This window comes from Nyctereutes procyonoides, unplaced genomic scaffold (assembly GCF_905146905.1).
Source record: "Nyctereutes procyonoides isolate TBG_1078 unplaced genomic scaffold, NYPRO_anot_genome, whole genome shotgun sequence".
NCBI classification, from domain to species: Eukaryota; Metazoa; Chordata; class Mammalia; order Carnivora; family Canidae; genus Nyctereutes; species Nyctereutes procyonoides.
The window spans coordinates 30714443-30741563 of NW_026575042.1; the positions used below are offsets into that span (position 1 = coordinate 30714443).

The window sequence follows — 27121 nt, forward strand, 5'->3', positions numbered from 1 at the left end:
GCATGGAGGCTGCTTCTCCCTCTGCCTGTGTCTCTGCCTCTTTCTGTGTGTGTCATAAATAAATAAATAAATAAATAAATAAATAAATAAATAAATAAATAAATAGATCTTTTAAAGAAATATTTGTAATTTTGTTGTAAGCATTCAGCTGCAAATAAATATATGGAATTAAGTATTCTTTTATTCCCATATTGTTCAGAAAACATTATTCTGTACCTTGTATGAGTCAGACAGTGAACTAACTTCCTGAGCTCCAGATGCTCAAGAAGTTCACGGTCCCAGGGGAGTGACCTAAATGTAATAGAAACTAAAATAACAGTTGCCACCTGTTGAATGCCAGTACTTTTTGGGACCTCCCTATCTCTTAGTCTTCTGTCCTACCTCTGAAAGCACCCTAAAGTTAGGCATTATCATCTTTATTGTGGAGTTGCAGAAAACAAAGCTCAATTTGTTTGCCTAAATTTGCCTAAATTTGCCTAAAGTCACAGAACTAGGAAGTTACAGAGACAGAATTGTTCCTAAATACCACTGCCCACCCTCACCCCTGCCCCTAGGCTCTTGCCTACTCCCTCACACTCAAATGAAGGGCTCTGTGGGGAGAAGGGCCACAATATGAATGGGAACAGAGTGTCCTGGTAGTGGGCTGGAAGCCATCATTTCTGACCAGAAATATTTTTTAAAGATTTTATTTGTTTATTCATGAGAGACAGTAGGAGAGGGAGAGAGAGAGGCAGAGACACAGGCAGAGGGAGAAGCAGGCTCCATGCAGGGAGCCTGATGTGGGACTGGATCCCAGGTTTCCAGGATCACACCCTGGGCTGAAGGCGGCGCTAAACTGCTGAGCCACCTGGGCTGCCCCTGACCAGAAATATTAAAGATGTCAAGATGTCTTGATCTTGTCAAAACAAAATGACAATAAATTTGGGTTTTTAGACTGATACATCATCATCTAGCATGTGGGGTTTTTTGTTTGTTTGTTTGTTTTAGAAATTTTGAATGAGGATGGAGGTAGCCATATCTAACACCTTATATGGCTTCCATAGTTAAATGGCAGGGCAATCTAGCCCTGTAGCAATGATAAATAAGCTTGGATTTTCATGTATCCTGCTTCCTGGGTAAAGAAAGTTATGATCGTTTATATTACATGAATGCCATTTACCCTGACCCCTTGGTTGGATTTTGCACTGGTTTAAAACTATGTATTCACCCGATGATGGATGCTGAGAGGTGCCTGACCTTGCCCGATCCACGATAACGGGTCGAACTCTCCCCGTGAGGGTCTGGGGCGGCTTGGTTGCCGGCTGGCCGAACTGTGTCAAGCTGAGAGCTACTTAACCCTAAAGCATGGGGAACCAGGACGCCCGCCGTCGGACAGAAGACGCCCTTCTCCTGACCCCGGGCCCCCCCCCTCTTGTGTTTAACTCTGAAAAGAGCAGACTTGTTGCCGAGAACTTTGAGAAGATACCCTGATGGATGGTGAGAAGCCCCGAATCCCCCTTTGGAAAACTTTCTTCCCATTAATTGAGGCAGTCTAGGACCTGGGAGGAAGGGGCTGGGGTATCTTAGCTCCTCTGATCAACTAATGACCCCTCAAGACCTGTACTTGATAGTTCTAAGGGGGAACGCTGACTCCTGCACCCTTCTTCCAGGACTGTTGGACAAAAAGAATAAAATTGGGGATGTGATTAAAAAAAAAAAAAAAAAAAAACTATGTATTCAGACTGTCAGTCTTTGACCATTTCACCTCCAAACTCTACACTTGGCTCTGAATGCAAATATTTAAAAAGCTGAGAATCAAAAGAAATATAGAAAGATGTGGCAGTAATGGATTTTTTTCCCTTTTCTCTTTAAGTAGGCTCCACAACATTATCAGTAGCTAGGTTAGATCAGAATCTATCCACTAAGTTAAGAAAAATCTGAAGAGCCAGAAGCCACCATTAGGGCAGGGTAGGACTCAGGCTTTCCCCTTACCCACTGTCCTATCTGCATGCCCCCATCTGTGGACACAAAATCTTATACCAAGTTGCTGGGAACACTGCCTGCAAACCTGCCTTCAGCTCTATCCCCCTCCAAAACCCATGTGAAACTTTTTTTTTGCAATATTTCTTTTTTTTTTTTTAATTTTAGAATAGTTTTAAACCAGAGAAAAGCTCCAAGAGTAGAACAGAGAATTCTCTCTATATACCCTACATTCAGTTTTCTGTTAGTAACATCTTGTATTACTATAGTACATTTGTCACAATTAATGATACATTATTATTAACTGAAGTCCATACTCTATTCACATTTTCTTCTTTTTCTTTTAATGTCCTTTTTCTCTTTTCAGGATCCTGTCCAGGATACTACATCACATTTATTTGTCATATCTCCATAGGCACCTTTTGGCTGTGATAGTTTCTCAGACTTTCCTTGTTTTTGATGACCTTGACAGTTTTGAGGAGTATGATCAGATACTTTGTAGGATGTCCCTCAATTTGGATTTTTCATATGTTTTTCTTATCGTTAGCCTGGGTTAATAGGGGAAGGAAAGCTACAGAAGCAAAGTACCATCAAGGGCACATACTGTGGCAAAGTACCATCAAAGACACATACTGTCACCATGACTTTATCACTGTTGATGTTGACCTTGATCACCTGGCTAAGGTAATGTTGTTCATCTTCTCTACTCTAAAGCATAGAACATTTTTTATTAGCCTTTTCCTTTTAGTTTTGGGAGAGTACAAGCCAGTCAGGACTGTATTGTGTTCTTTCCCATGATGTCAGAGAGATGTTCCCTGAATATTAATGATCTTGTTATTTTATTAGAAGCTGAGTTGACCTTTTCATTTTTGTTTAGAGAGCCTTTGAAAGAATGTCTTTGGTGTATGGGTTTGTGCCTCTGTCATAGCTGATTTTCTTCCCTTCTAGATTAGCAGCTCCTTGAAGAAATGGTCATATCCTCCAATATACTGTATCCACCATATACGCGCTCCTCCACCTGTATTCCATCTGTCCTCCAAACCACAAAGTACATGTGTGCCAGAGAGCTCCATGGCACTTCTAGGATAGCAACTTGGTGCTGGTTGTTATATAGAAGTTCAGCTGGGACTGAAGATCAGGGGCTTTAGGTCCTTTCCACATGGGCTCTGCAGTGGGCTACTCAGGCTACCTCATAGCATGGTGGCTGGCTTCAGAGAATAAGCACTGACAAATAAGAACTAGGAAGTAGCTGTACCCACCTTTTATGATCTGGCCTCAGACATCATGTGGCTTCACTTCAGCCACAGTCACAGCCCCACCCAGATTCAAGGGAAGAGAACAGAGATCTCACCTCTCCAATAGGAGTGCCAGGCCACATTTAGGAAGAGTAAATGGTTTGGGATGTATTGTAGTGATTATTTTTGGAAAATATAAACTGCCACAGCTGCCTAGTGAGTGATTTAGGTTTCTTAGCCTTCAGCAAATATTCGTTATAGTCAGTAACTGCACTAGATATGGAGTTACAATATTGAACCAGACATAGTCTCTACCCTCTGGCAGTTTAGAGTTCAGACAGGCAAACGAGACACTCACCATTTCCATTCATCGGGATGAGGGCTGGAACAGGTTAGGCATAAAGGTTACAGGCACAAGGAGGGACGTCTAACAAGGCCTTCAAGACCAAGGAGGAGTTCTAGGTAGAAAATGTTTGTCCTAAGAGGAGCTAAATGTGCAAGGCAAAAAGCTAAAGCTGAAGATAAAAGGCAGCATAGTTCCCCTAAGTGTTGCTATCTTTGGGGAAAGCTTTATTTTTTAATTGTGGTCATCACAGTTGTTTCTATTGGTACATCATTGCCTATCCTCATATGTTCTTGTGCTCCTGTAGGATATTTTCCTGGATCAAAAAATCTCTCAGTCCCTAAGATCTCAAGCATCCAGGATCAGAGAACCTGAATTTAAATCCTGGTACTTCCACATGGCAGCTGTTTTGAACTGAGAAAGACTTGACCATATGTTAGCATGAGGATGATAGAAGGGCCTGGGCTGCAAATGGATGTTCTTGCCTGTTTCCTATTCCTAAGAGAGAATCTGTGCTGTGTATGCATGCATGTATGTGTGTTCACATGTGTTTGTTTGTAGTGTTTTTCTTAGGAAGCTGTGCTCTGTCAGCCTCCCAGAGCAGCACAAGGAAATTCATGCTGGCTGGAGGCCACAGGCCTGGCTGCCAGGAAGGAGGGCAAAAGCAGAGATTTACATCCTAAACTCACTGGTTTCATAAAGAAGCCAAGGTCACAAGCATAAGTTACCTCTTAAAAGCATTTGTCCAGCACATTCTGAAGGCAGTGGTACATATTTATTTCTCAGGGAAACCATGCTATGAGAAATGAGGAGTTCATGTTTGATCTTTAAAATAAAAGAGAACGTTGAAGTTCAGAGGATGGAACACAGTAGAATACAGGGGCCGGTGATATAAAGAGAACACTTTGGGTTTGGAGCATTAGCAGGATTGGAGGGGCAGTGAGTTGTGAGTTGGCCTGGATCTCTCCCAGTCCTAACCCAGTGTAGCTGTGTAACCCATGGTAAGTATTTCACTATGTTGGGCCTCAACCTTCTCATCGGTAAAGTGAAGGAGTTAGATACCAGAGAGTCCTAATATCCCTTCCAACTAAAAGATGATAATCTTGAAATTAGAAAAGCCAATTTCCTAGCAAGATGTTATGTTCCTTCCCATGTTGAGAACAGACTCTGATGATCAAACTCAGTATGCTGTAGATACTCTTTCCTTTTGTTAAAACACTGGATGCAGAAGCTAAATTCATTTTTTTTCAGAAGCTAAATTCCTAAGTGTTCCAGTCATTCATTGCTGTAACACAAACTATCCCAAAACAGTGGCTTAATCATTTACTTTGTTCCCAAATGTTAGAGTTGACTGAGCTCAGTGAGGCAGCTCTCACTTGGGAGTCTCTTCTGTGGCTGCAATCCAACAGTGGCTGGGTCTGGGGTTATCTCTAGGCTGTTTCAGTGTCATGTCTGATGCCTGGCTGGGGTTGGAAAGCTGGGGCTCCTTAGGCCTTTCTATTGCTCTTCATGTGGTCCCTCCACTCAGTTTCTCCACATGGTGGCCTAAAGGCCATTGGACTTCTTGTATGGGACCAGAGACACCCAAGAGAAACCTGCAGAAGCTGTGTAACCTTTTCTGCCCCATTCTATTCCTCACAGAAGTCACAAAGGCCTGCCTAGGGTCAAGGGGAGGGAAAGCGAGGATTTCCAGCTTTTTTATTGGACTACTACAAGTTTCCCCTAATTACTTAACTTTACAGGATAAAGTTAATTGACCATCTTATTAAAAGAACGCTGCATGTGTCATATAGAGCCCTGAAGAAAACAGGTAAGGGAAGAAAAGTCAAAAGACCAGTAATAGAAAATCGGTTCCCAAAGATGATGGATTATTGCTTTTTAATATGCAGAACAGCCTAGCAGGTAGGGGGAGGGGTAGTGCAGAGCAGATCCCTGAGTGGAAGTGTTATTTTGTTTGTTTTATTCCGTTTTAAGTAGGTTCCATGCCAATGTGGAACTGAGTGTATGGCTTGAATTCACAACCCTGAGATTAAGACCTGAGCTGAGATCAAGAATCAGGTGCTTAACCGGCTGATCCACCCAGGTGCAAGACTGTAAACTCTGAAGTCAAGGTGCCAGGTCAAATCACGGCTCTCCATTCCCCACCAGTATGACAAAAGACAGGTTTCTGAACCTCTCTGTGCTGCTTTTCCTCAGGTGGAACAGTGACCTAATAATAATACCTGTCTTATCAGTTGTTATGAGAAATATAACAGGACAGGCTTAGCCCTGCAAGCAGTGCATGGCAATAGAAAGCACCTCATACATTAAATTAGCCATTTCTCTCTTCACCAACTCCCTCCTTGCTTTTGCCAGATGCAAATATCATGCCCAATATGCAATGTGGGCAGTTAACCAAATAAACAGAAGGAGGAGAACCTTTCCTTTCCTTGGGCCCTGGGATCATGATGTATGCATTGGAATTCTAGGTAGGAAGAGGCCTTCCTGAAACATCTGGACATCCATCAGTCTGTGAGTTTCTACCCCCCACACTTGTCCGTTTTCCGAGATGCTTTAAAATTTGGTTCCACATTTAAAGCATGTCAGGCTAAATTTCAGTTTAGTCTCTCATATTTGGAATTACAGCCTCTATAGGGTATTATGCAAATCTATGCAAATGATATGCAAAGAGACGATAGCCCCAGATTGTGGGGGAAAGAGCGAGCAGGCCAACACAAAGGGACTTGAATGAAAATTTGCATCTGATAGGGGAGCCCTGGGTTGAAGGCCTTGCACAGTTAATGTGACAGTATGTGCCCTTCCATTCAGTTATTAACCTTTTATGCCAAAGAGGAGAGGTAAAGTCATGTCTGATTTCCTTAGTGAAGGTGACAGTGGAGGTTGAAGGAAGTGTTTGTACAGTGCAACAGGGTAGCAATTTTTATGATACGTATGTAAAATTGCTTTGAAATAGTGGCTGTGGACCAGGCTGTGTCCTCAACCTGCTGTGAGTTCTTGGAAAAGTCACTTTGCTCCTTCCATTGCCTCCTCTGTGAAAATGAGAGAATTTGATTAAGTTACCTCTAGGGCCCCTTTCACTGTGACAACTAAATGTCATTCTCCAAATGAAAACTCTTTGCACCCAGATGGCAATACCCATTCATTGTACCAAACAAAGGTTTACTATAAAGTCTAAGAAAGAAAGGGCTGAGAGGTAACTTAACAGTCTTCCTAGAGAGAAAAATAACTCACAGGATGCTGATAACTTTTTTAAAAAGGGAGAGGGAGCAACAAAGGCAAGCATTTACTTACATTGTAAGTCATAGAGCAGGAAGAATTGTAGTCATACTTCCCAGCTGGGAGGATTTTAACCCCTGGAATGCTCTTGGTGAGAAAATCAGGAGAAATTCTTTCCCTGAGTATTTTAAAGACTAGGATATGTTAACCCCTTTGCCTCTAGAGTGCTGCAGAAGTTTTTCTGGAGGCCAGGGTTGCTCCTCTCCCACCCGTTACTGGAATCATTCGGGATCTCTGAAAGCTTTGCACTGTGCTTGATGCCGCTGCCAAAAGATGGCCATGTCCTTGGTCTCTGGTCTCTGATTGTCTCTAGCACATCTGGTGTTCTACCCCAGGAATCCTCTGGGCCCTTGATTTTAACTCCAGCTGTCACAGCAGCCACCACCTGGGTACAGGCATATCCTGATAGGGCCTTTGCCCAGGGCTTCTCTGACTCAGCTCCATGGGCTATGGGCCTCATGCAGGAGTGTGAATACAGAGGAATGAGTACCAGTGGAGTAACCCTGGGCCAGTGAAGATGGGAATGATGTAGGAAATGTTGGGATTTGAATCCAACAGCCAAGAAAGAATCTTGAAACATCTTTGGTGCAAAAAGGTGTTTTTATTAAAGTACAGGCACAGGACCCATGGCCAGAAAGAGCTGCTCTGAGGTTGTGACAGGCGACTGATTATACACTTTCAAGTTGGGAGGAGGTTAGGGACACCACAAGCCTCCAGGATATTTTAGAAACAAGGTTTCCAATATCCTGATTGGGCTAGCTATTGCTAGGAAAAGATCATTTATTACTGTTTAGAAAAAACTCAGTCATGAGACCCTTCAGATATATATCGTGGGCCATATGCTTGGAGGATGATTGCTAATGTGTATCTTGGGAGAGAAAGTCAAAGGAACTTTCCAAAGGTATTTTTATGTGTTAAAGAAGACTTACAGCATCCTGGGGGTCAGGATAATATTGCCTCTTGCCTTTAGCAAAGTATTAACATTGAGGTAGCTGAGTTCCTAGAGGAATGTCACTGCCTGTTTCCAGGACTTGTCAATCGGCTATAAGTAGTAAGGAAACTTAATTTTTCTTTTGCCTTTGTTTCCCACATCAGGAACAGCTCGGCAAGTGAGTGCTGTCTCTCAAAGACAGTTTGAGGTACAATCTACTCAGCTCCTCAGAGGTCCCCAGCAAATATGAGTTGCTCATCCTGGTCAACTCATAACGTGCCGTAGATTGATTTTCACTATTTGACTCATCTCAGACCCCCATGGTTGTTGCCCTTGGATCACTTCCCAAAATAAACTACCTGCACACAAGCCCTGGTCTCTGCCTTTCCTTTTTCTGAGGGATCTCTAATGTAAGATTAGCTGTCTTAGCTTGGGCTGCCATAACAAAGTACCACAGGCTGGGAGTGCTTAAACAACAGAAATTTATTTTCTCCCAGTCTGGAGGCCCTGAAGGCCAAGATCAAGGTGCCAACAGGATTGGTTTCTGATGAGACCTCTCCCTTTGACTTGAAGATGGCCACATTCTCATCGTGTCTTCACGTGGCCTTTCCTCTGTGTACTAGCATTTCTGGTATCACCGGTGTGTCTTAATCTCCTCTTCTTATAAAGACACAGTCAGATTAGATTGGGGACCACCCTAATGCCCTCATTTTGACTTAATAACCTCTTTAAAAGCCCTGTCACCAAATACAGTGACATTCTGAGGTGCTAGGGATTAGAGCTTCAACATATGAACTTGGGGGACACAAAGTTCAATCTTTAACACTTAATACTGAACCAAGGGACTCATGAGAAAAACAGTAAGAGTTTTGTAAGAGAATGTAGCTTGTAAGGGAATGCCCCTCAAAACATCAGGGGTCAGGACTCCTATCCCTAAGAACAGATTGTCCCTGTGGTGTTTGACTGCAAGAGAAGGTTTGGAATAACCCTGAACCAATGAGAACATCATGGCATAGCAACTTCTTTTCCTCTTCCTCCTGAATCATTGGTGGTGGTTGACCAAGAAAAGCATGCATTTTAGATACAGCTCAGTTTCATATATGGCAGCTGTGGTAGGACTTTAAACATGTTCATTAATCTACCTGAGATCTGTTTCCTACCCCACTGAGTGGTTGTGAGGATTAAATCAAGCATGAAAGACTGGACCAGAGCAAATGCTCAGAAATTAGTTTTTGGGATTGACCTGAATAAGAAGAGCCTACTGTTAATATACGGTTTAAATCACCAAAGAAAGCTTAGGAAGAAATAGGTTGCTTAGGGCAAATTGTTGGTCCTAAAGTCTGCGTGTGCTACACTCTGTTCAATCTATAGTCCCTTGGCCTCCCTTCACCTACTAATTCAGAAGTGTAGGGTGAGGGGAACTGGTCCACATTCAGACTCCACCCCACACCTAAGTCAGAGGTGGCTTCAGTGGTGGTCCTGGGCCCATTTCAAAGGCATGCCAGGAGATGATCTCCCCTTCTTTGTTTCTGAAAGCTCTCCAGGGCCCCTGCCTTCCCCTGTCAGCACCTTCACTGACCATCCCAAACGCGTAGAAGTCACTGCCAGGAACCCTGCTTTGGCCATTCATCTTGCTTGAATCTGAAGCGGGAGGGAAGCTCCCAGAGAGTTACCAGATAGAGACAGATTTCTACCATCGTCTGGGTGGCTAGCAGAGCTGAAGGTAGGGCATTAGAGTAACCAGGAAGTGGTTTGTAAGAAAAAGGACTTCACAGGTCAGAATCAGGCCTTAAAAGCATGTCAGGCCACTCCTCAGCAGTGGAGACTAGTTCTTCCTAGCCCATGTGTAGTACTGGGGTGGCCAGTCTTCCAGTTTATAATCTGAACAGATCCTTTGTCTCACATTTATACAAGATGTGTTATTTGAAAAATTTGACACATGCTGTTGTGATTAATAAAATCCACATATATTTAGAAGTATTTTTAAATTTATAGGTTTTTGTTCTTGTGCATCTCTTCTCGATGAACTAAAAGCATATACACTCGATGAACTAAAAGCATATACACTGGTCATCAGAGAGAATCCATGATTTTCTTTTAATGCTCAAAAAAGGTCCTCCTACTCAAAAGGCTGGGTATTACAAGTGATTTTCCACAGACAGTTTAGCCACGTGAGTGCCATAGGAAAAGCAGTTAACATTAACGACAACCATAAAACCAGCTGGCATTCATAGAGTGCATCTTTTCTTCCAGGCTGTGTGCCAAGTGCTAGATGGGCACCAGATCTGGTCACCCTCTGGACCCCTGTCCCCTTCTGCCTGTCACTATCCTATGGCACTAAGATGTCTCTGCCTTGTTTTAGGATTCTTTGTGGATTTGTTTGAGCTCACCCAGAATCCAGAGATTGCCCTGTTCATTTTTGTGTTCTCCAGGGTGAAGGAGAGGATAGAGACCCTCCTTACTTGTCCAGTGAATGGGCCTGAATAAATGGAGGTCTGACCATTTGTGCCTTTGTCCAGTCCATAGTGGAAGATTCAGAAAGGGCATAAGAGTTGGTCAGCTCTGCCCAAGTAAGCCTTCCACATTTGACTCAAGCTGGCTCACGCAGAGGGGCAACAGGCACTCAGAGGCCACAATCTTTCCCACATCCAACCCAGCCTTTTCTGAGAAGCTGCTTCTGGAAGTCACGGTGGCAGTATGGACCTCCAGAACATTCCTAATGTTCCCTTTGAGTTCCTAGAGCTCCATAGGTTCATGAGTAAAGAAAGTCCAGGCTCTGAGCAACTTCCCAGGTATTTCACCTCTTCTCTCTGTCTTCCTCTCAAGGCTTCCTCCTGATCTTGGCACTGACTGAAGCACTGGTATTTGCCACCCAGGAACCATCTCCCAGAGAATCTCTTCAGGTCTTCCCCTCAGGCACCACCCCAGGCACCATGGTGGCAGCATCCCTCAGCTCTACCAGACACTCTTCCATGGCAACTACCCCTACTTCTGTGGTCACACTGATGCCCCATCCCGATGGACCCTCCTCACAGGCTACAGCTCCCATGGCAATGACAACACCCCATCCAGATGGACACCCTCCTACAAACACCATCTCCACTATCACGGTGACAGCAACCACCCCACATTCTGAAGGCCCCCTACCCACAGAGCCCCTTCCTGCTGCCATGGTAACCACATCCTCCTACTCAGAGGGCCACCCCCAGGGGGAGGCTGTGCCCACCATCCTGCTGACAAAGCCAACGGCAACCACCAGCCGTCCCACCACAGCACCCACCCGGGCTACCACACGCAGGCCTCCCAGGCCTCCAGGCTCTTCCAGAAAGGGGGCCAACAGTTCATCACGCTCTGTCCTGCCTGCACCCAGTGGCCACTCTGGGAGGAAGGAAGGCCAACGGGGACGAAATCAGAGCTCCACGTATCTGGGGCAGAAGCGGCCTCTGGGGAAAATCTTTCAGATCTACAAAGGCAACTTTACAGGGTCTGTAGAACCTGACCCCTCCACCCTCACCTCCAGGAACCCACTCTGGGGTTATTCTTCCTTGCCACAACCCCAGACAGTGGCCACAACCATGGCGCCCAGTAGGACCTCGTGGGCACCACCCACCAACCCCCTGGTGCCTACAGAGGACAAGCCAGGCCTTAGCAGAGCAGGCCAGGGGGATGGTTCTACCTTCACCAGCCAAGGAGGGGAGCTGGATACCACAGTAGCCTCAGGTGCCCCTGCCAGTCCACAACCTGCCCCAGTGCCTTCTCAGCACCCCCGCGGTGACCCACAGGATGGCCCCAGCCACAGTGACTCCTGGCTTACTGTCACCCCTGGCATCAACAGACCTCCATCTACCAGCTCTGGGGTCTCCACAGCCACCGCGGGGCCCACCCAGGCTGCCTTCAATGCCAGTGTCTCAGCCCCTTCCAAGGGGACTCCTCAGGGAACATCCTCAACCTCGCAGGCCCCATCCCATCCCACGGGGGCTCAGAAAGCACTATTTCCCAAGCCAAGGAGGAGGCTACAGCCACCCCCACCATGACCAACAGGGTGCCCAGTCCTCTCTCCACAGTGGTGTCCACAGCCACAGGAAACTTCCTCAACCGCCTGGTCCCTGCTGGGACCTGGAAGCCTGGAACAGCAGGGAATATATCTCATGTGGCCGAAGGGGACAAACCCCAGCACAGGGCCACCATCTGCCTGAGCAAGATGGACATCGCCTGGGTGATCCTGGCCATCAGCGTGCCCATCTCTTCCTGCTGTAAGTGCCTCCCCCTCTCCTTACTCCCCCCTATCTCCCTCCTCACCCTTTGTCACATCAACTTATCTATCCCCAGAGTTCCTTTGCCCCAGAGCTGGGCAGTCCCCACCAGATAGGCCGCAAAATGTCCCAGAATTCTAAGAAACCGGGTAACAGGACAAGATTCATGGGTTATCCCTACCCCTCATCCTTAGCTCTGCCAGGATATGGCTCAGATGTCCACTCATCATAAAGACAGAGCTCCCAGGAGTTGAGGAAAACCTTCCAAGTAGTCCAGGCCAGTTCTGCATTTTGCAGAAAGAAACACAAAGCTGGAGAGGTGCCATGGCTCACCCAAGAGCCCCAAGTTAAGTGAGAGGCAGGCCTGGGATGGAAGGTCACTGTCTTCCTGCCCAGCGCTCTTATCATGACACCACCCTGCCACACTCACCCTCAAGGGCAGCCTGCTCATGGCTGTAGTGACATGGCACCAAGACACAGTAGGTGAACGTTGGCACTTCTAAACATGCAAACTTCAAGTAGCAGAGCCCTTACCTTCCTCTCCCACTTCACATCCATTTTTCTGTGTCTTTCTCCCCTCCCTCATCTCTTGTCCTCCTGTTCTCTCTCTCTTTCTCCAAAAAAGGAGAGGAGGCTTTGACCTTGCAGGAATTGCTATTAGCCTTGACAAAAGCAGCAGTTCCTATAGCTAAATTGAGAGCTGGAGAGTTACATGTGAATTTAGCTATTTTCTCCCTCCTCCCCAGATTTATTTGTTCATGGGTGATGTGAGCTGGATGCGATGTGGTCCTCAGCTTGCTTCCACTGGTAGCAAGGGTAGCAAGGGAGAAGGGTTCTCCCCAGGCCACCAGCACCTCCTTGCTACTGCCTGTCACTCCTTTAATGAGAATTTGGAAGATCCTTCTCCCTGATGTCTCCATAAAGAACTTGATATAATCACTCTAAACCTTAGGACTTCCTTTATATCTTCCCCATATACTTGATCCTAGATTCTTAGAGTTTCTCTGATAACTTTAAAGAAATCCTCACTGATCTTAGCTTTACTCCATCCCTATAAAGTTATCATCTGACCTCCTTCTGAATCCTTCCAGGGGTGAGAAACCCCCTGTGATCTTCAGTCATTGGGCAGCCCATTCTCCTTTGACTCCCTCAGGTTGTTACCCAGCTCTCTTGGAAGCCTGACATTTGCTCTTTATAATTTCCACTCTGTAGTCCTAAGCTATGCCCTCTGAAACCTTTTGAAACACAAAAAAGCAGTCTATCAACTCCTGAAACATTTAAAATGGTGCTCAAAGACAGCTTTTCCTTCTCTAAGCTGCTAATCCTTATTCCTTCAAGTCTCTTTATAGGGCCACATTGCTGTGGCCCTACCCCATCATCTGCCACTCTGGATGGCCACAAGTTTATCCCGGCTCTCCCAGAAGGGAGCACAACATTCCACATGCCCAGCCATGGCAGAGGAGAGCAGATGGTAGTTCCTTTGTTCTGGACACTTCAGTCACACTCAGGAAGCCAACACTGGCATTAGCTCTGTTAGTTGTACTGGCTGTCACATCACACCATGGGCTCATCCTGATCTCAAGAGGAATGAAACCCCAGAAATTTTCCACAGAAGAGGCTGTTAAGCCAGCTCTCCTAGCCTTTCCTCATGCTATGGGTCATTTGAACATTAGTACAGGAGGTATATGCCCTTGACATGAGCATAATTTCTACCTGGTGTTTTACCGACAAGATCTTTTTAAATCTAGATTCTGGATTCTTTCCAGAAGCCACCTCTCCTGGCTTTTTGTTTCCTTCTAGTTGCTAAGCAAAGCAAACTTTCCAGGTCAAAGGTGGGCAGCCTGCTTCTGCTGAAGGGCCCAATTCAGGAAAATGTTTGCAAGCTGCATATTTTATTTTTTCATTAAGTACCTTTATTGTCTCTCATGGAAAGACACATGAATGCTTAAAACTGTGATTGCCCACTTCTAAAACAGAAGAGTGATAATGAGAAAATGTAGCTCTGTTAGCCAATAAATTATTAATAGTGGTCATATTTGAGAAGTAACTACAATAGAGACAGCTTTCTAATTTTCCATTCTTAATATGTCTCTAGAAGCTTTAGTGAGTTCCCATTATTTTTAACCAATCCATCCTCAAAATAGACTAGCCAGAGGAGCAAAAAATATAAACACAGTATGCAAGGAACAACCTTACAGGCAAAGACTAAGTCACCAGGTGAAGTGACTTGCCCAGGGTCCCAATCACATAAATCAGCCCAGATCCGATGAAAGAATCTCTTTGTCTGATTCAACACATTATTTCCCAAATTCCCATTGTGTGCCAGGCACTATGCCAAGCACTAGGGAATCAAGGTATATGATGTGGTTCCCTCCCCCAGCTCTCAGAACCCTCTCCCCACCTGGGCTTTTCTCTTTAAGCTGGACAGGACAGGGTAGGTCTAACCTTCACACGCCCACCTGTGTTTTGTGGTTCTAAAAAGACTTCTACAGCCATTTTTGCCGTGTGTGAGTTTGAAATTGGATCTTACTACAAAGCCAGAAAACCTATGGGCTGCCTAAACCATGCATGATAATGTCAGCCAAGAAAGATACAAGGACACAGCACCTAGAGAATGCTCCCGGCACTCTGAAAGGAGCCTTCAGGTGCTGTGATAGAACATACTACTTTCTAAAGAACGGTATGAATCCTTTGTTCAAAGTGGACTCTTGCATCCTCTTGGAACCAGAGACTCCACCTCCTTCAGCATCTGCCTTACATTTCCACTGTCCACACAGGAGGCTCCCCTAAGCCCTCACTCACCAAGATCCTTGCATTAGCCCTAGTTGCCTCCACATAGAGCTCCCTGTCCTTAGTCATGGCCCCAACTGCTGTGGGACCATCCTTCAGGAACCCTGTGAAGACCCTGATTCAAGGGGCATCAAGATAGAATACTTGTCCAGCTTCAGAATACCATGCTCTTTCAAAGCACAGATGAGTAAATATCCAGGCTGTTTTCATAGCCTAATCCCACTCTAGTCATCAGATAAGGAGACCTCTTCCAGCAGCTGCATTTATCCTAAAGCTCACTCCACTACATGGATCTTCTTTGCCAGTTTGCCATGTTTCAGGCAGTCTGGTTTAGTAGCATGCATAGATTACCTCACACCTGGCTTTTCAGAACAACTCTGGCCTTGTCCCTGCTTTCTTCCATCTTCCAGAAACCACACTTCAGGTGGCCAGGGTTTGCGAGGTAGGTGCTTGAATCCCCTGCTTCTGTTGGAAGCAGGCAGTGATCATAGCAGATCTCAAGCCTGCCCAAGAAGAAATGTCATCAGTTCCAACAACCTTTCTAGATCATAAGCACTACCCAATGGCTGGAAGGATATATGTGCAAGTACTAAGAAATTCTTTGTCTCCTGAGCCACACAGGGGTTCAGATGTGCTGAAAACCCCGAAAGTGATCAGATCCAGGCCACATTTGGCTGGGGCAGTGGAGCCATGTGCCTCTTGAGCTGGTCTCTGCTGCCACCATCAGGATACAAAGAGCCCGCTACTTCCTGCTAGCACCCTCTGGGCCTGACACTGGCTTGGTCCTCGTGGACCACTGTCAGTGCTCTGGGTTTTCATTAGGAGGTCAGTCTCGTGGCTCTGCCAAGCTCCCTGGCTTCTCCTGCACATGCCGCATCCATTCTCAAGAATGTCTTCACTCTCCTTCCTCAAAAAAGATGAAAGTCTCTATAGAGGGTGAGAACAGGAACCAGGCCAGCTGCAGATGTTATTCATCACCAATCCAAGTTGAGCCAGGCTGAAGCAGAGTAGCACCTCTCTCTGCCCCTGGATATGTGAAGTTCCGTGTGCGCTGCACCCCAGAGCATTCTGGCTTCCTTCCAGACATGCAGTTAATGCCACTGGAGTATCAGTACAGCATTCAACAAGTTAATGTATCATGTGGCCGCACAGTTCTTGGCTATATTCATCATTCTGTGGATGTTAGTCAAAATGGAATGTGTATGTGTATATATATATAATTATGTATATTATTTTATAAAATCTCTTACAGGCCCCAAATGACTTTGTAGTTATTACATAAGAAAACATGGATCAGAGTTACTCTATGAAAAGAGTAGAATAAATTGGGATGAGAAGGAAATGTGACCAGGAGGTTTGTCTCTTTGGGGCTTATGAACTAACGGAAGCAAGGGGATTGGGGAGTAGCCTCAGGGCCAGGCAGACTTGTCAGGGGCTATCACCTCAGCTGGACCAGAGTGTCATGCCCATGCTTTCACAGCTCTTCTCTGTGCTTCCCAACCAGCACCCCCTGCTGGGAGCCTTGTAGTCCCACCCACCAGGATGGCAAGCCAGACAGTAAGCCCCCAAACCTGGTTTCCCCAGGCCGATAGCCTCATCTCCAGCCTGGCCTCCTTCCATATCCTGAGGACTCCCTGGGCCTCTTTCTCCAACCTCCAAAGTGAGGCCAGCCAGAGGGACCAACCCAGCCTTTGGACAATTACAGGCCCCTCAGGCTGGCATCACCAGACCAATCCTCCCCTCCAGGATGTCAAGTTTCTCATCTTCAAAATGAAGGAGCCAAACTGAAATAAGTCACAGCTCCCTAACTGCTTTTAACATTAAACCTGCATAAATCACTGGAGAAGAGGCCTGGTGTGACAGAAAGGCTTGGCTCATGAAATCAAATATACCTGAAGGTCACTTCACCTCTCCTGCTAGTCACCTGTGGGGCTTGGACCATGTTACTTAACCATGGGTCCAATGTTTTCTCACCTATAAAAATAGGACTAATATCCACTGTGTTAGCTTAGGGCCTTCAAGAGGCAGATGTCAAGGGGGCCTGGGTAGCTCAGTCGGTTAAGCATCTGACTCTTGGTTTCAGCTTGTGTCATGATCCCAGGGTGGTAAGATCAAGCTCTGCACTGGGCTTTGCACTGAGTGTGCTGCCTAGTTAGGATTCTCGCTCTCCTTCTCAACATCCCCACTCACTCTCAAAAAAAAAAAAAAAAAAAACAGATGACAGCATGGACTTGTGTTTGCACAGAGTTATGTCATTTACAAAGTGCTCCCCATACCTCAGATGTGTTCCCTGTAGTGTTCAGGGCAATGTAAGATAGGAGGCATCACCCTGAGGGTCACAGAGACCCAGGTCAAGTTCCATTAATTACCTGGGTGATCAAGGTCAATTGTGTTAATTTCCCTGATCTCATTTGCCTCTTCTGCAAAAAGGAAGAGTAACAGTACCTTCCTCAGTTATTTTGTGGGTTAAATCAGACTGTAAAGTGCCTAGGTCAGCACTGGGCACATATTAGAGACTCCATAAGCCTGAATTGTACTTTTTCTTGAGCCACTCAACAGTCATCCAGTGCAGTTTTTCTATCTAGATCTCTCTTGTGGAGGGTACTAGAAGAACAAAAAGAAAACTCTCATTAATTAAGCACTGACTGTATCAGACAGTGTGTTCAGCATTTTGCATTCATGATCTCTAGTTCCCATTACAGCCCTGTGACTCCGTAGTAGCCAAGTGTGATAAAGTGATTTACCTAAAGTAACACACAGCAATCAAACTTGAACCCAGGCTTTTGGACTCTAAGCCCAAACTCTTTCTATAGCGAGGACAGCTTCTATTGTAAATGAAATGGCATTTGCGAGTCGCTGGGAGCTCCCTGAGAGAAACAATCAGGCCTCAAGTGCTAACATTTAAGGGGAGAAAGCTAGGAACAGAGCCCCCGTTCCAATCCCCAGACCATCCCACAACAGGGCCAGCCCTGCCTGCAAGGCAGGATCCTGGTCCTGTGTCCTAAACAGGCCCAGGTTGTGGAGCCAAGGGCAGTGCGGGCTTGAGGGAGCGTTGGACTGGAGGTCAGAGGACCTAGACTCTGCAGCCTGTGCCAGCCCAAGTTAGCAGCTTTATGAAATGCCAGAAAAAGAGAGACAGGACCTGAGGTCTTGCCCTAGCCCTGCCACTCACAAACCTATGACCTATGGCAAGTCAGCTGGATACTTTGGACCAGTCTTCTCATCTATAAAATAAGGAGATGCCCTAAATTGCAGATTTTCAGGCTGAGCTCTGTAGCTCTCCCACTTCACCCTTATTCATCCTTCAGTCAGCTCCTTCTATGGAAGGAAAGGAGAGAATAAAAAGGAGAATTTGAATTTGGAAATTTTTCAAAATTTGAAAGTCTGTACCAGCCAGTCTAAAATTTATTTTAGCTCAAACACTCCTTTATATCTTTAAAACTTTTTAAAGGGGACCTAGAAGAGTAATGAGCAAATTAGAAGTCTTTCTGATCAAAGCAGATTGGATCAGTAGAAACTTGCCTAATGTCTTGGCCTTGTCTAGAGGCCTTTTCAGGTTGAGATGCCAGCAAGGCCAGGAGCTGAGAAGAGAGCTACAGAAACAGAATTACTGTGTCATCCTACAGGGACCTAGGGGGTAGCCTCTGAGGTCTCAGCTTGTATGAGTGCCAGCTTTTACAGATACCTGACACTGGCATATACAGGCCCCCCTGATGCTGGCCAAATCCTCAGGCTGCTGTGGATAGAGCTGGCCCTCTGCTGCCCCCTGGTGGTCATTGCCATCATGGTGCCAGCCTCTGGTCTGCTGGGTCTGGGGTCTCCTCTTCCCAGTGTATGTGGTCGGTACCTCCAAGATGTTGAGTACAACCCTGCCTATCCCTGGCCTGGAGTTTCAGCCACCCACAGGCTGTGGTGATGGTGAGCCTGGGCAGGGGATCCCAGTCTTCATTTTCTGTCTTTTCCCCAAGAGAGCTACTGTCATCCTTGTCAAAGCATCACCCATTGCACACTCTGAGCCTGGATAGGCTATGTTATCTCTCCAACCTCAGAAGCCTTCCTTCTTGGCAAACCGAAGCACCTCTGTTCACACGTGGTTCATTAGCAACATCTAAATGTACTTATTCCTCCCTAGAGCCCCATAAGTCTCAGAGATTGGATGGACAGGGTCACACATTAAGGTTACCTCAGGAAAGCCTTTCATGATGACCCTAAAGTATTCACTCCCCAACTCCTCTCATTCTCTCACTTCACCCTGTTTTATTTTCTCTGAACAGTTATTGCTATCTGAATTTACCTTGTATTCATTTTGTTTATTACAGATCATGTGACCACCTGTATGTCCCTCTATACACAAACCGGGAGGGATATTTGTGATGCAGGGCAACCTTGGTCTTTTTTTTTTTTTTTTCACTCCCTCTCTCCCAGAACCTGGCCTAAAGTCAACATTAAACATTGCAGATAATTATCAAACCAACAAATTAACAAATAGGGCAGGTGGCTGAATGAATATATGAGCATCACAGCCCCACCTGGGGACTTGTATCTGTCACTCAGCAATGCTGGCTCCATGCTTGTCTCCCCCCACACCCCCATACCATCTCTAATTTGGACTCTCTCTATAGCTGTCTTGCTGACAGTGTGCTGCCTGAGGAGGAAGAAAAAGACGGCCAACCCAGAGAACAACCTGAGCTACTGGAACAATGCCATCACCATGGACTACTTCAACAAGCATGCTGTGGAGTTACCAAGGGAGATCCAGTCCCTTGAAACCTCTGAGGTAATGAGCCCCAAACCAAGGGGTGCCCCTGGAAGGTCCAGCCCCACCATAGAGAATAGCACAGGCTCCAAAGTAAGCTGTGAAGCATCTGCTTGCTTCTTAGGGTCTTGCTCCTCAAGATGGTCCACAGACTAGTAGGAGCAGTGTCAGGAGACTACAGACCTCACCCCAGCCCTACTGAATCAATCTGTATTTTAGCAAGAATTCTCAGGTGCTTTCTATGCATGTTAACATTCAGGAAGCACTGTTCTTGGAACCTCGGGTTTCTGGGAACAATTCAATAAGTATTCATTGAGGACCCATTTTGTGGCAGGCAGTCTCTGGGGACTGTGAAGACGAGAGCTTGCTCTCAGGGGTCCTAGATCCCGAGATGTGGTTGAGATATGAGCCCCAAGCATCATTCAAAAGCAAACAAACTAGGGTAGATACAAGAAGAGCTGCAGAGAGCTGTAGAAACCTAGGAGAAGAAAGCCTTTGCATTGAGGGTTAGGAAGGATAAATGGATTTTGACAGATATTATAGCAAAGGAAGTAACCTGAGTAAAGGTGGGAATGTGGGCTGGACACGCATATAATGGGAGAAAAGAACACATTGAGTCAAGAAATGTTGCCCAGAACATCTATCTGGCCAGTGAGAGAGTTAGGCTTTGACCAGGCTCTCCGTCTACTCTCATACATAAGGTGAGGCAGAGGTGAGGGCATAGTAATAAAGATAGATTGATTAGACGTGGGCTTGAATGGAGTTCGTATTTTAGTCTTGGACAGTTTGTGTGACCTAGTTTTAGAAAGATTGTGCTGATGGTCTGGTAAAAGTACTTTATACGTGATTAATGAATGCATAGGAGGAGAGGAAGGGTGGTTTAATGAATGGATGAACAGATGGGACTACTAGAGATGATGAGAACTTCTGGAGATAGTTCCTTCTTCCCCTGCAGATCCGTCCCCCACAGCAGCCAGGATGAGCTTCTATTAACATAAATGTGATCACATCATTCCCATACTCAGAACCCTTCAGTAGCTTCCTGATGCTCTTAAGTTACAGTTCAGTCTTTTCACAGTCTTCTGCAGAGCCTGTTAGGTAGACTTGGCCCTGGCCCAACTGTCCAGCCTCACATCATTCCATTCTTCCTCTCATTTGCTAAGCTCCAGCCACACTGGATTTCTTGTGATTTATTTATGGTGCTAAGTTATGTCCCATTCTGGGGCTATGCATGACGGTTGGTTTCCTCTGTTGGAATGTATTCTGTCCCTCCCCAGCACTCCTTTACTTGTTTACCTCACTGACTCCTACGCATCATTCAGGCCCAGCCTAACTTACTTTCTCAGAGAGGGCCTTCCCTGACCTGCTAGGCTGGACTCTGCTGTCCTATCATATGGCCTCAGCATCCTGTGCTTTTCTATCATAGTGCTTACCAGAGTTGTAAGTGTGTAGCTGTAGCTACTGGCCTGATAATTAGTTTAATATTTCACTCCCCACCTAGAATACCCAGTTGCTTCTATATTGTGAAACCCAGGGATCAGTTCTGAGCATTCCGCTTACTCGATCTACCAGCAGCATCAGCACCTCCTCAGAAAGTTTCTGTCTTCATCCCATCCCGTCCTGGCTCCCCTCCCTCTCAGCAGCTCCTTCTCAGTCTCTGTCACTGACTCCTTGTCCTTTGGCCAGCCTCTAATCACTGCAGTGCCCAGGCTCAATTTTCCCACTGCTTCTCTTCTCTCTATACTTAGTTTCATGATTTTTAAGTACTCTCTCTGCACCATTGACTTGCCGTTTCCATCTCTGGCCTTGATATTTCCCCTGCACTCCAGATTCACATACCCAGCTACTACCATGCATGTCTAATGGGCATCTCATATTCAACATGCCCAAAACTGAACTGTTGACTTCCCCTCCCCACCCAAATACCCAGAAGTTCCCTGGTGTTTCTCATTACATGGTTGGCACTGCCAACTGCCTTTTCCTCTCACATACTCCACATCCAGTCTGTCAGCAGATCCCCTTGGTTCTTCTGACATAAGAGTACTTTTCTCTACCTGCGCTTCTGCCTCCCTCAAATCATGGATTGTTGTAGTGGCTTCTGAAAACAAGATCCCAGCTACCATCTTGCCTCCTGCAGTTTGTCCTCCACACAGTAGCCACATAATCTTCTCAAGGAAGGACTTCACATCTGCCATGGCCTCATGGCTCCAAACCTTCAAATGGCTCCTCTTCACACTCTGAACAAAATCCAAATTCCTCTTACCAGATCCTTCATAGGCTGGCCCCTGCCCACCTCCCTGGCCCCCTCCTGCCACACTGCCCATTGACCACACACTTGATCCACAATGGCCTTTGGCTCTTCCTCAACACAGTTCTTCCAACAATACAAGATTGCTCTCTCACAGATGTACAATGCTCTTTTCCTGGTTCCATCCCCCACTTCCATCAGGTCTCTGTTCCAGTGCTGCCTCTTCAGGGAAGCCTTCCCTGACTTATCTATACAGAGTGGAAAGCCACCCCCCACCCCCATGGTTTTCTATCCTCTTTTCTGCATTATTTTTCTTCAGAGCACTTCCTGCCACTTGACATTGCATCATTCTCTGTTGACTGGCCTGTTATCTGTCTCTCCTACTAGAATATAAGCTGCCTGAGGGCAGGAGCCTTGTTTGTTCTGCTCATTGCTCTATCCCTAGCACCTAGACAATGCCCAGAACATGGTAGGTACCTGGTAATGTTTATCACATGAATGAACTGTGATTTTAATTCATGATTGGGCCGTCACCCAGTCCAAAGCCTAACATACAGTGGATGCTCAATAAAAATTTTTAACTGGGGACACCTAGGTGGCTCAGTGGTTGAGCATCTGCCTTTGGCTCAGGGCATGATCCCTGGGTCCTGGGATCGAGTCACAAATCGGGCTCCCCGCGGGAGCTTCCTGATGCTCTTAAGTTGCAGTTCAGTCTTTTCACAGTCTTCTGCCTATGTCTCTGCCTCTCTCTGTGTGTCTCTCATGAATAAATAAATAAAATCTTTAAAAAAAAATTTTTTTAATGGAAGGACAAAGCAACAGGCTCTATGAAAGCATTGACCTTTAGTATGGTCAGTGTACATCTTGCATAGCAAAATTCGTAACCACACTTATTGTGGTGAAGCATTTCATAATGTACATAATTGTCAAATCACTATGTTGTACACCTGAAACTAATATAATATTGTATGTCAATTACACTTCAGTTAAAAAAATAAAAATGTTTTTAAAAGTGTTCCTGAGAACTATTACAGTGAGTAAAAAGATGGGTAAGTTGGCAAAAGGGCTGGCCACACTTTGAGTGTGGGCTGTGAATCTCTGAATATCTGAACTCTAAATTTCTCATATTCTCTTTGCAAATCGGTAAGTGAAAACCAAAACCAAAGGACAGTGTCTGTGAGCTTACTATAGAAAGGGCCCTGCTTATGCAGCATCCCAGTTAGTCATTCCAGCCCAGAGCACTGGGGCTGCCTTCAGACAAAAGCCAGAGGTTCTGGTCGAGGCTGCCCCCAGCAGTCACCATCCTAGGTTAGGAAGTTGCCATAGAACCAGCAGTAGGAAGGTCAGTTTGGCTTCAGAATGGGTTTTATCACTGTTTCCCACCCAACAGGTCTACTGCCCTCATTCTGCTTTATGTGGAGTAATGTTACAATTTGTTCCAACTCTCTGGGCACATACAGGCCCCACAGACCACCCATAGAGTGGTCATGCAGTCACAGGGCATATACCCTGCACTCCACAACCTGGGGCTGCACTCACCGCCTGCCCTGTAGTTGCCAACTTTCGTGGCTGCCAAGTGCTTTGCCTAAGCAAGTTTCTCTGGTGCCCTGTTCCTGTTCTGGATTGATGAAAGCAGCAAAACACAAATCCAGGCTGTATAGGCAAAACTAATGCCCAAAAGGTGCCTATAAATTTTTCCATGCTTTTTCCCCCCTTTTCCTTCCCTTCCTCCTCTTTTTTTTTTTTTTCCTTTCTTGTCTGTTATTTCCTAAGTAGCTTTCTTTTCTACACTGTAGGAAGTCTCCACATGGTTCACCCTTGGTGAACATTGCTTTGTACAAACTATAAAATGACATGCCAGATCTCAGCCTCCAAAATCTCCCTCCACAGCTCAACGCAAAGCCCAGTAGAGACAGAGGGGATGCCCTGTTTTCTGTAGTTAGAGAGCTGCTCCTGTGTCCCTCTCTCAAATGGGCACTCTATTAATTCCAGACATTGAAGAACATTTTTATCTTCGGAAAAGATGTTTCACTGACAAATAGCCTTTGTTCCTTTCCCTCCTTATACAGGGAATACATAAGGCAATATGTACTACTCAAAAATTATCCATGTTTTGCTTACAATAAACTTCAGCAAGTTAATTGTATCTTCTTCAAGTGAAGACATCTCACCAAGTCTGGATTAAGCCGGTTCTACCTTATTACTGAGTCTTTGCTCTGAAGTAGCTTGTAGGTTCTGAGATGTCAGTTTTTTAGAACTGGGATAAGCTATGACTTTTTTTTTTTCCTTAATTAATACCTGGGCCTGAGTCTAAGTACAGACATTTATTTTTTTTATTTTATTTATTTTTTTTTAGATTTTATTTATTTATTCATAGAGACACACAGAGGGAGAGGCAGAGACACAGGCAGAGGGAGAAGCAGGCTCCATGCAGGGAGCCCGATGTGGGACTCGATCCTGGGTCTCCAGGATCATGCCCCGGGCTGCAGGCGGCCCTAAACCGCTGTGCCCTTGGGGCTGCCCTGAGTACAGACACTTAGTGGACCACAAATGCTTACAGTCCTTGTTAGTTGATGCCAAAATCATTTAAACAACCTAATCAGTGAATTACTTATTTCTAGATTCTTCCATTTCTCAGGCTATGTACACAGACTAAATTTTTCACTTGCCACCTACTGTCACATAGAGATTCATATCCATTCACCTCAGTACATCTAGTGCTACAAGAAATGAGGCAATAATTCTGGGAGAACTCAGGAGGGGGAGGAATGCACCCTTGAAGGCTCAGGTGAGTGGTAAGAGAAGAAAAAGGTGGGAAGTGTAGGGTGTGAAAGTGCAGGTAGGGAAAGCTGCCAAGTCTCCCAGAGATCTGTGAGAAAGAGGCAGGAAGGAGAATCAGGGGCCCACATAGACCCAGTTTTACCCACGAAGGCAGTGGGCCATGTGCTCACTGTGTGTGTCAGACTTTTCAGTGGAAAGCAGTCCCATCTCTGGCAACCTGAGTCATTCAGGAAGCAGGAAATCTTCCTGCAGAAGAGCAGAGAGGGCTCTGCACTTCAGCATCGACAGTGAGGACGATGAAAATGTTTACCAAGCAATCCTATTTGGAAATGGATGTCCTCCTGTGTGTGTGTTTCCTTATGAATGGCCACCACCAAACCCTCCAAGTTCATACCATCTCCTCCCTCTCTCCTCCCAGGACCAGCTCTCGGAGCCCCGATCCCCAGCCAATGGCGACTACAGAGACACTGGGATGGTCCTTGTTAATCCCTTCTGCCAGGAAACACTGTTTGTGGGAAATGATCAAGTATCAGAGATCTAACTGCAGCAGCCCTTGCTTTGCTGTTCCCTACCTGTCGTCTCTAAATTATAAATATACAAATATATATTATAAATATAATCTTTGTGTAACCCTGACTTAATAAGAAACATTTTCAGCTTTTTTTTCCTAAGAATTGTCAACATCTTTTTTATAAGTGTGGTTAAAAAAAAAAAAAAACTTTACAGAATGATCCGTGGCTTTATAAAATAAAGGTATTTCTAAGCAAAGCAGTTGCATTGATTGCTTCTCTTAATAACTGTCATTGAGTACTTGGGGGTCCCAGCAGCCCCAGGCAGGTGAGGAAAGAAATAGACCTGTAGAAGTGAAATGTTAAAATAGTCAAGAACACAGCTTCTTAAAGTTCTGGTTCTTCTGGATTCAGTGGGACCCCACTTCCTCCCCTGCACACCAGTGAAGGCAACTGGACCACCCAAGGGGAAGCAGCAGACTCATGCACAGAGCAGGAAAAGGGGACATCTCATCACCCCAGCGGATGATCCTGTACCCACATGGTGGCACCATTGACTGTCAAGGCTAATACCATCTGAGTTCAGGACAGCAGGCAGGAAGGAACATGCAGCCCTCAGGAGTCTGTGGAGGACATTAGGCATCCCAAGGCCACATCCTCCTAACATCACACGACAGGGAGCTTCCACTGTTCTTACAGGACTGCCTTGCCCTAGCAGAAAAAAAAGCCCCACCCACCCCCAAGCACATTCCTGCATCCTCTCCAACACCCACATCTGCTTTAAAACTCGTGCCTTTCTCTGAAGATGGTTTAGATGTGGATCCTAACCCTGGAGCTTTGGAATGCTTGCCCTTCTTCACAAATCAAATGTTTATTGGGGTTCAGCTTTGTTTTCTCAAAAGGCATCACATTTTGCCCCTTGAGGAACATGTTTATATAAAAGGCCTTGAAGTGTGGAGCTGTGATTTTCTAAACCGTCCTGTGATCTTACAAAACAAAGATTGTCAAGGTGGATTGCTTGGGAGAAGACATCACCATATCCCTATCCCTCCTTGGCACAAGCAGGTGGACCTGCTTGTGGGTCTGCAGGAGGGCTTGCCACCCAGCATTCATTTCCCAGTCTCCCCTGCATGGCTGCCTTTGCAGATGGCTGGCCAGCCACCTCCCCTAGCCCACACTCAGGAGGGTCAGACCCGCAGAGAACAGGGGCTTCCACAGATGGCTGCTTCTCACTTTTTTCCTAATAGATGGTGGGGAGAGAAGAGAACTGCTTTGACTCTTTCTCTAAAGAAAATTAGTTTGATAGTATATTTTGAATATAGATGTTCTTATAGTCAGATTGGGAATTGAACTTGAATGTTGATTCACATGTTTGTGTTGTTGCTGTGGTCTTTTTATCATAACTTTTTCCTTTCTTCCTACATTTCCTTATAAAAAAAAAAGATGGCCTTCAAAAATGTGTGTTCTCAATGTTGTATGAATCTACTTAACATGAGTTTAGTGGTTGTCTCTCTTAAAAGACTCTTCAACCCACAAGGAAGCAGGTTAAATGTTGCTCTGAGATTCGTTTGCCAGCGTGCTGCTGTCTGAGCTTTTAACCTTATATTTCTGTCTGCTATTGCATTTACTATAGCAATGTGTGTGCGTATATAAAGAAATCTGTTTGTAAAGTAAAATTATATATAATATATGTAATCAAAGATACATATGTTATATATATACATATATATATGTGGATGTATGACTTATTTTTCCTTATCCACAGAATTCAACTACCATGTATATATAAATAAACTTATTTTATTAGCCAGAGGATTAAGTTGCTAATGCATTTTGCATTCTTTTCATTTTAAAATAACTTTTAAGTCTTCCTTAAGAACTGACACTGCTTAATGTTCATCTGTATTTTTTAATCTATTTTAACAATAAGTTGGGTTTTATGAGCGTAATGAACTAATAGGATTAGCAATTTGTCATTTGATAATACAAACCCTTTAGAACATGTTTGTGATGTCTCCAAAACAGAGTCATCTCTCTTTA

At 45.3% G+C, this 27121-nt stretch overlaps 1 protein-coding gene across 1 annotated transcript in view; it reads left to right on the forward strand.

Annotated features, from left to right (window-relative positions):
* TMEM108 (transmembrane protein 108) overlaps positions 1-25824 on the forward strand; it is a 352891-nt gene extending 327067 nt beyond the window's left edge. Inside the window, 4 exon segments of the mRNA XM_055321593.1 lie at positions 10571-11719; positions 11722-11997; positions 19410-19564; positions 24991-25824. Of these exon segments, the coding sequence (XP_055177568.1) occupies positions 10571-11719; positions 11722-11997; positions 19410-19564; positions 24991-25113 (1703 nt within the window). The 3' untranslated portion in view covers positions 25114-25824.
* Positions 25825-27121: the final 1297 nt, after the last annotated feature.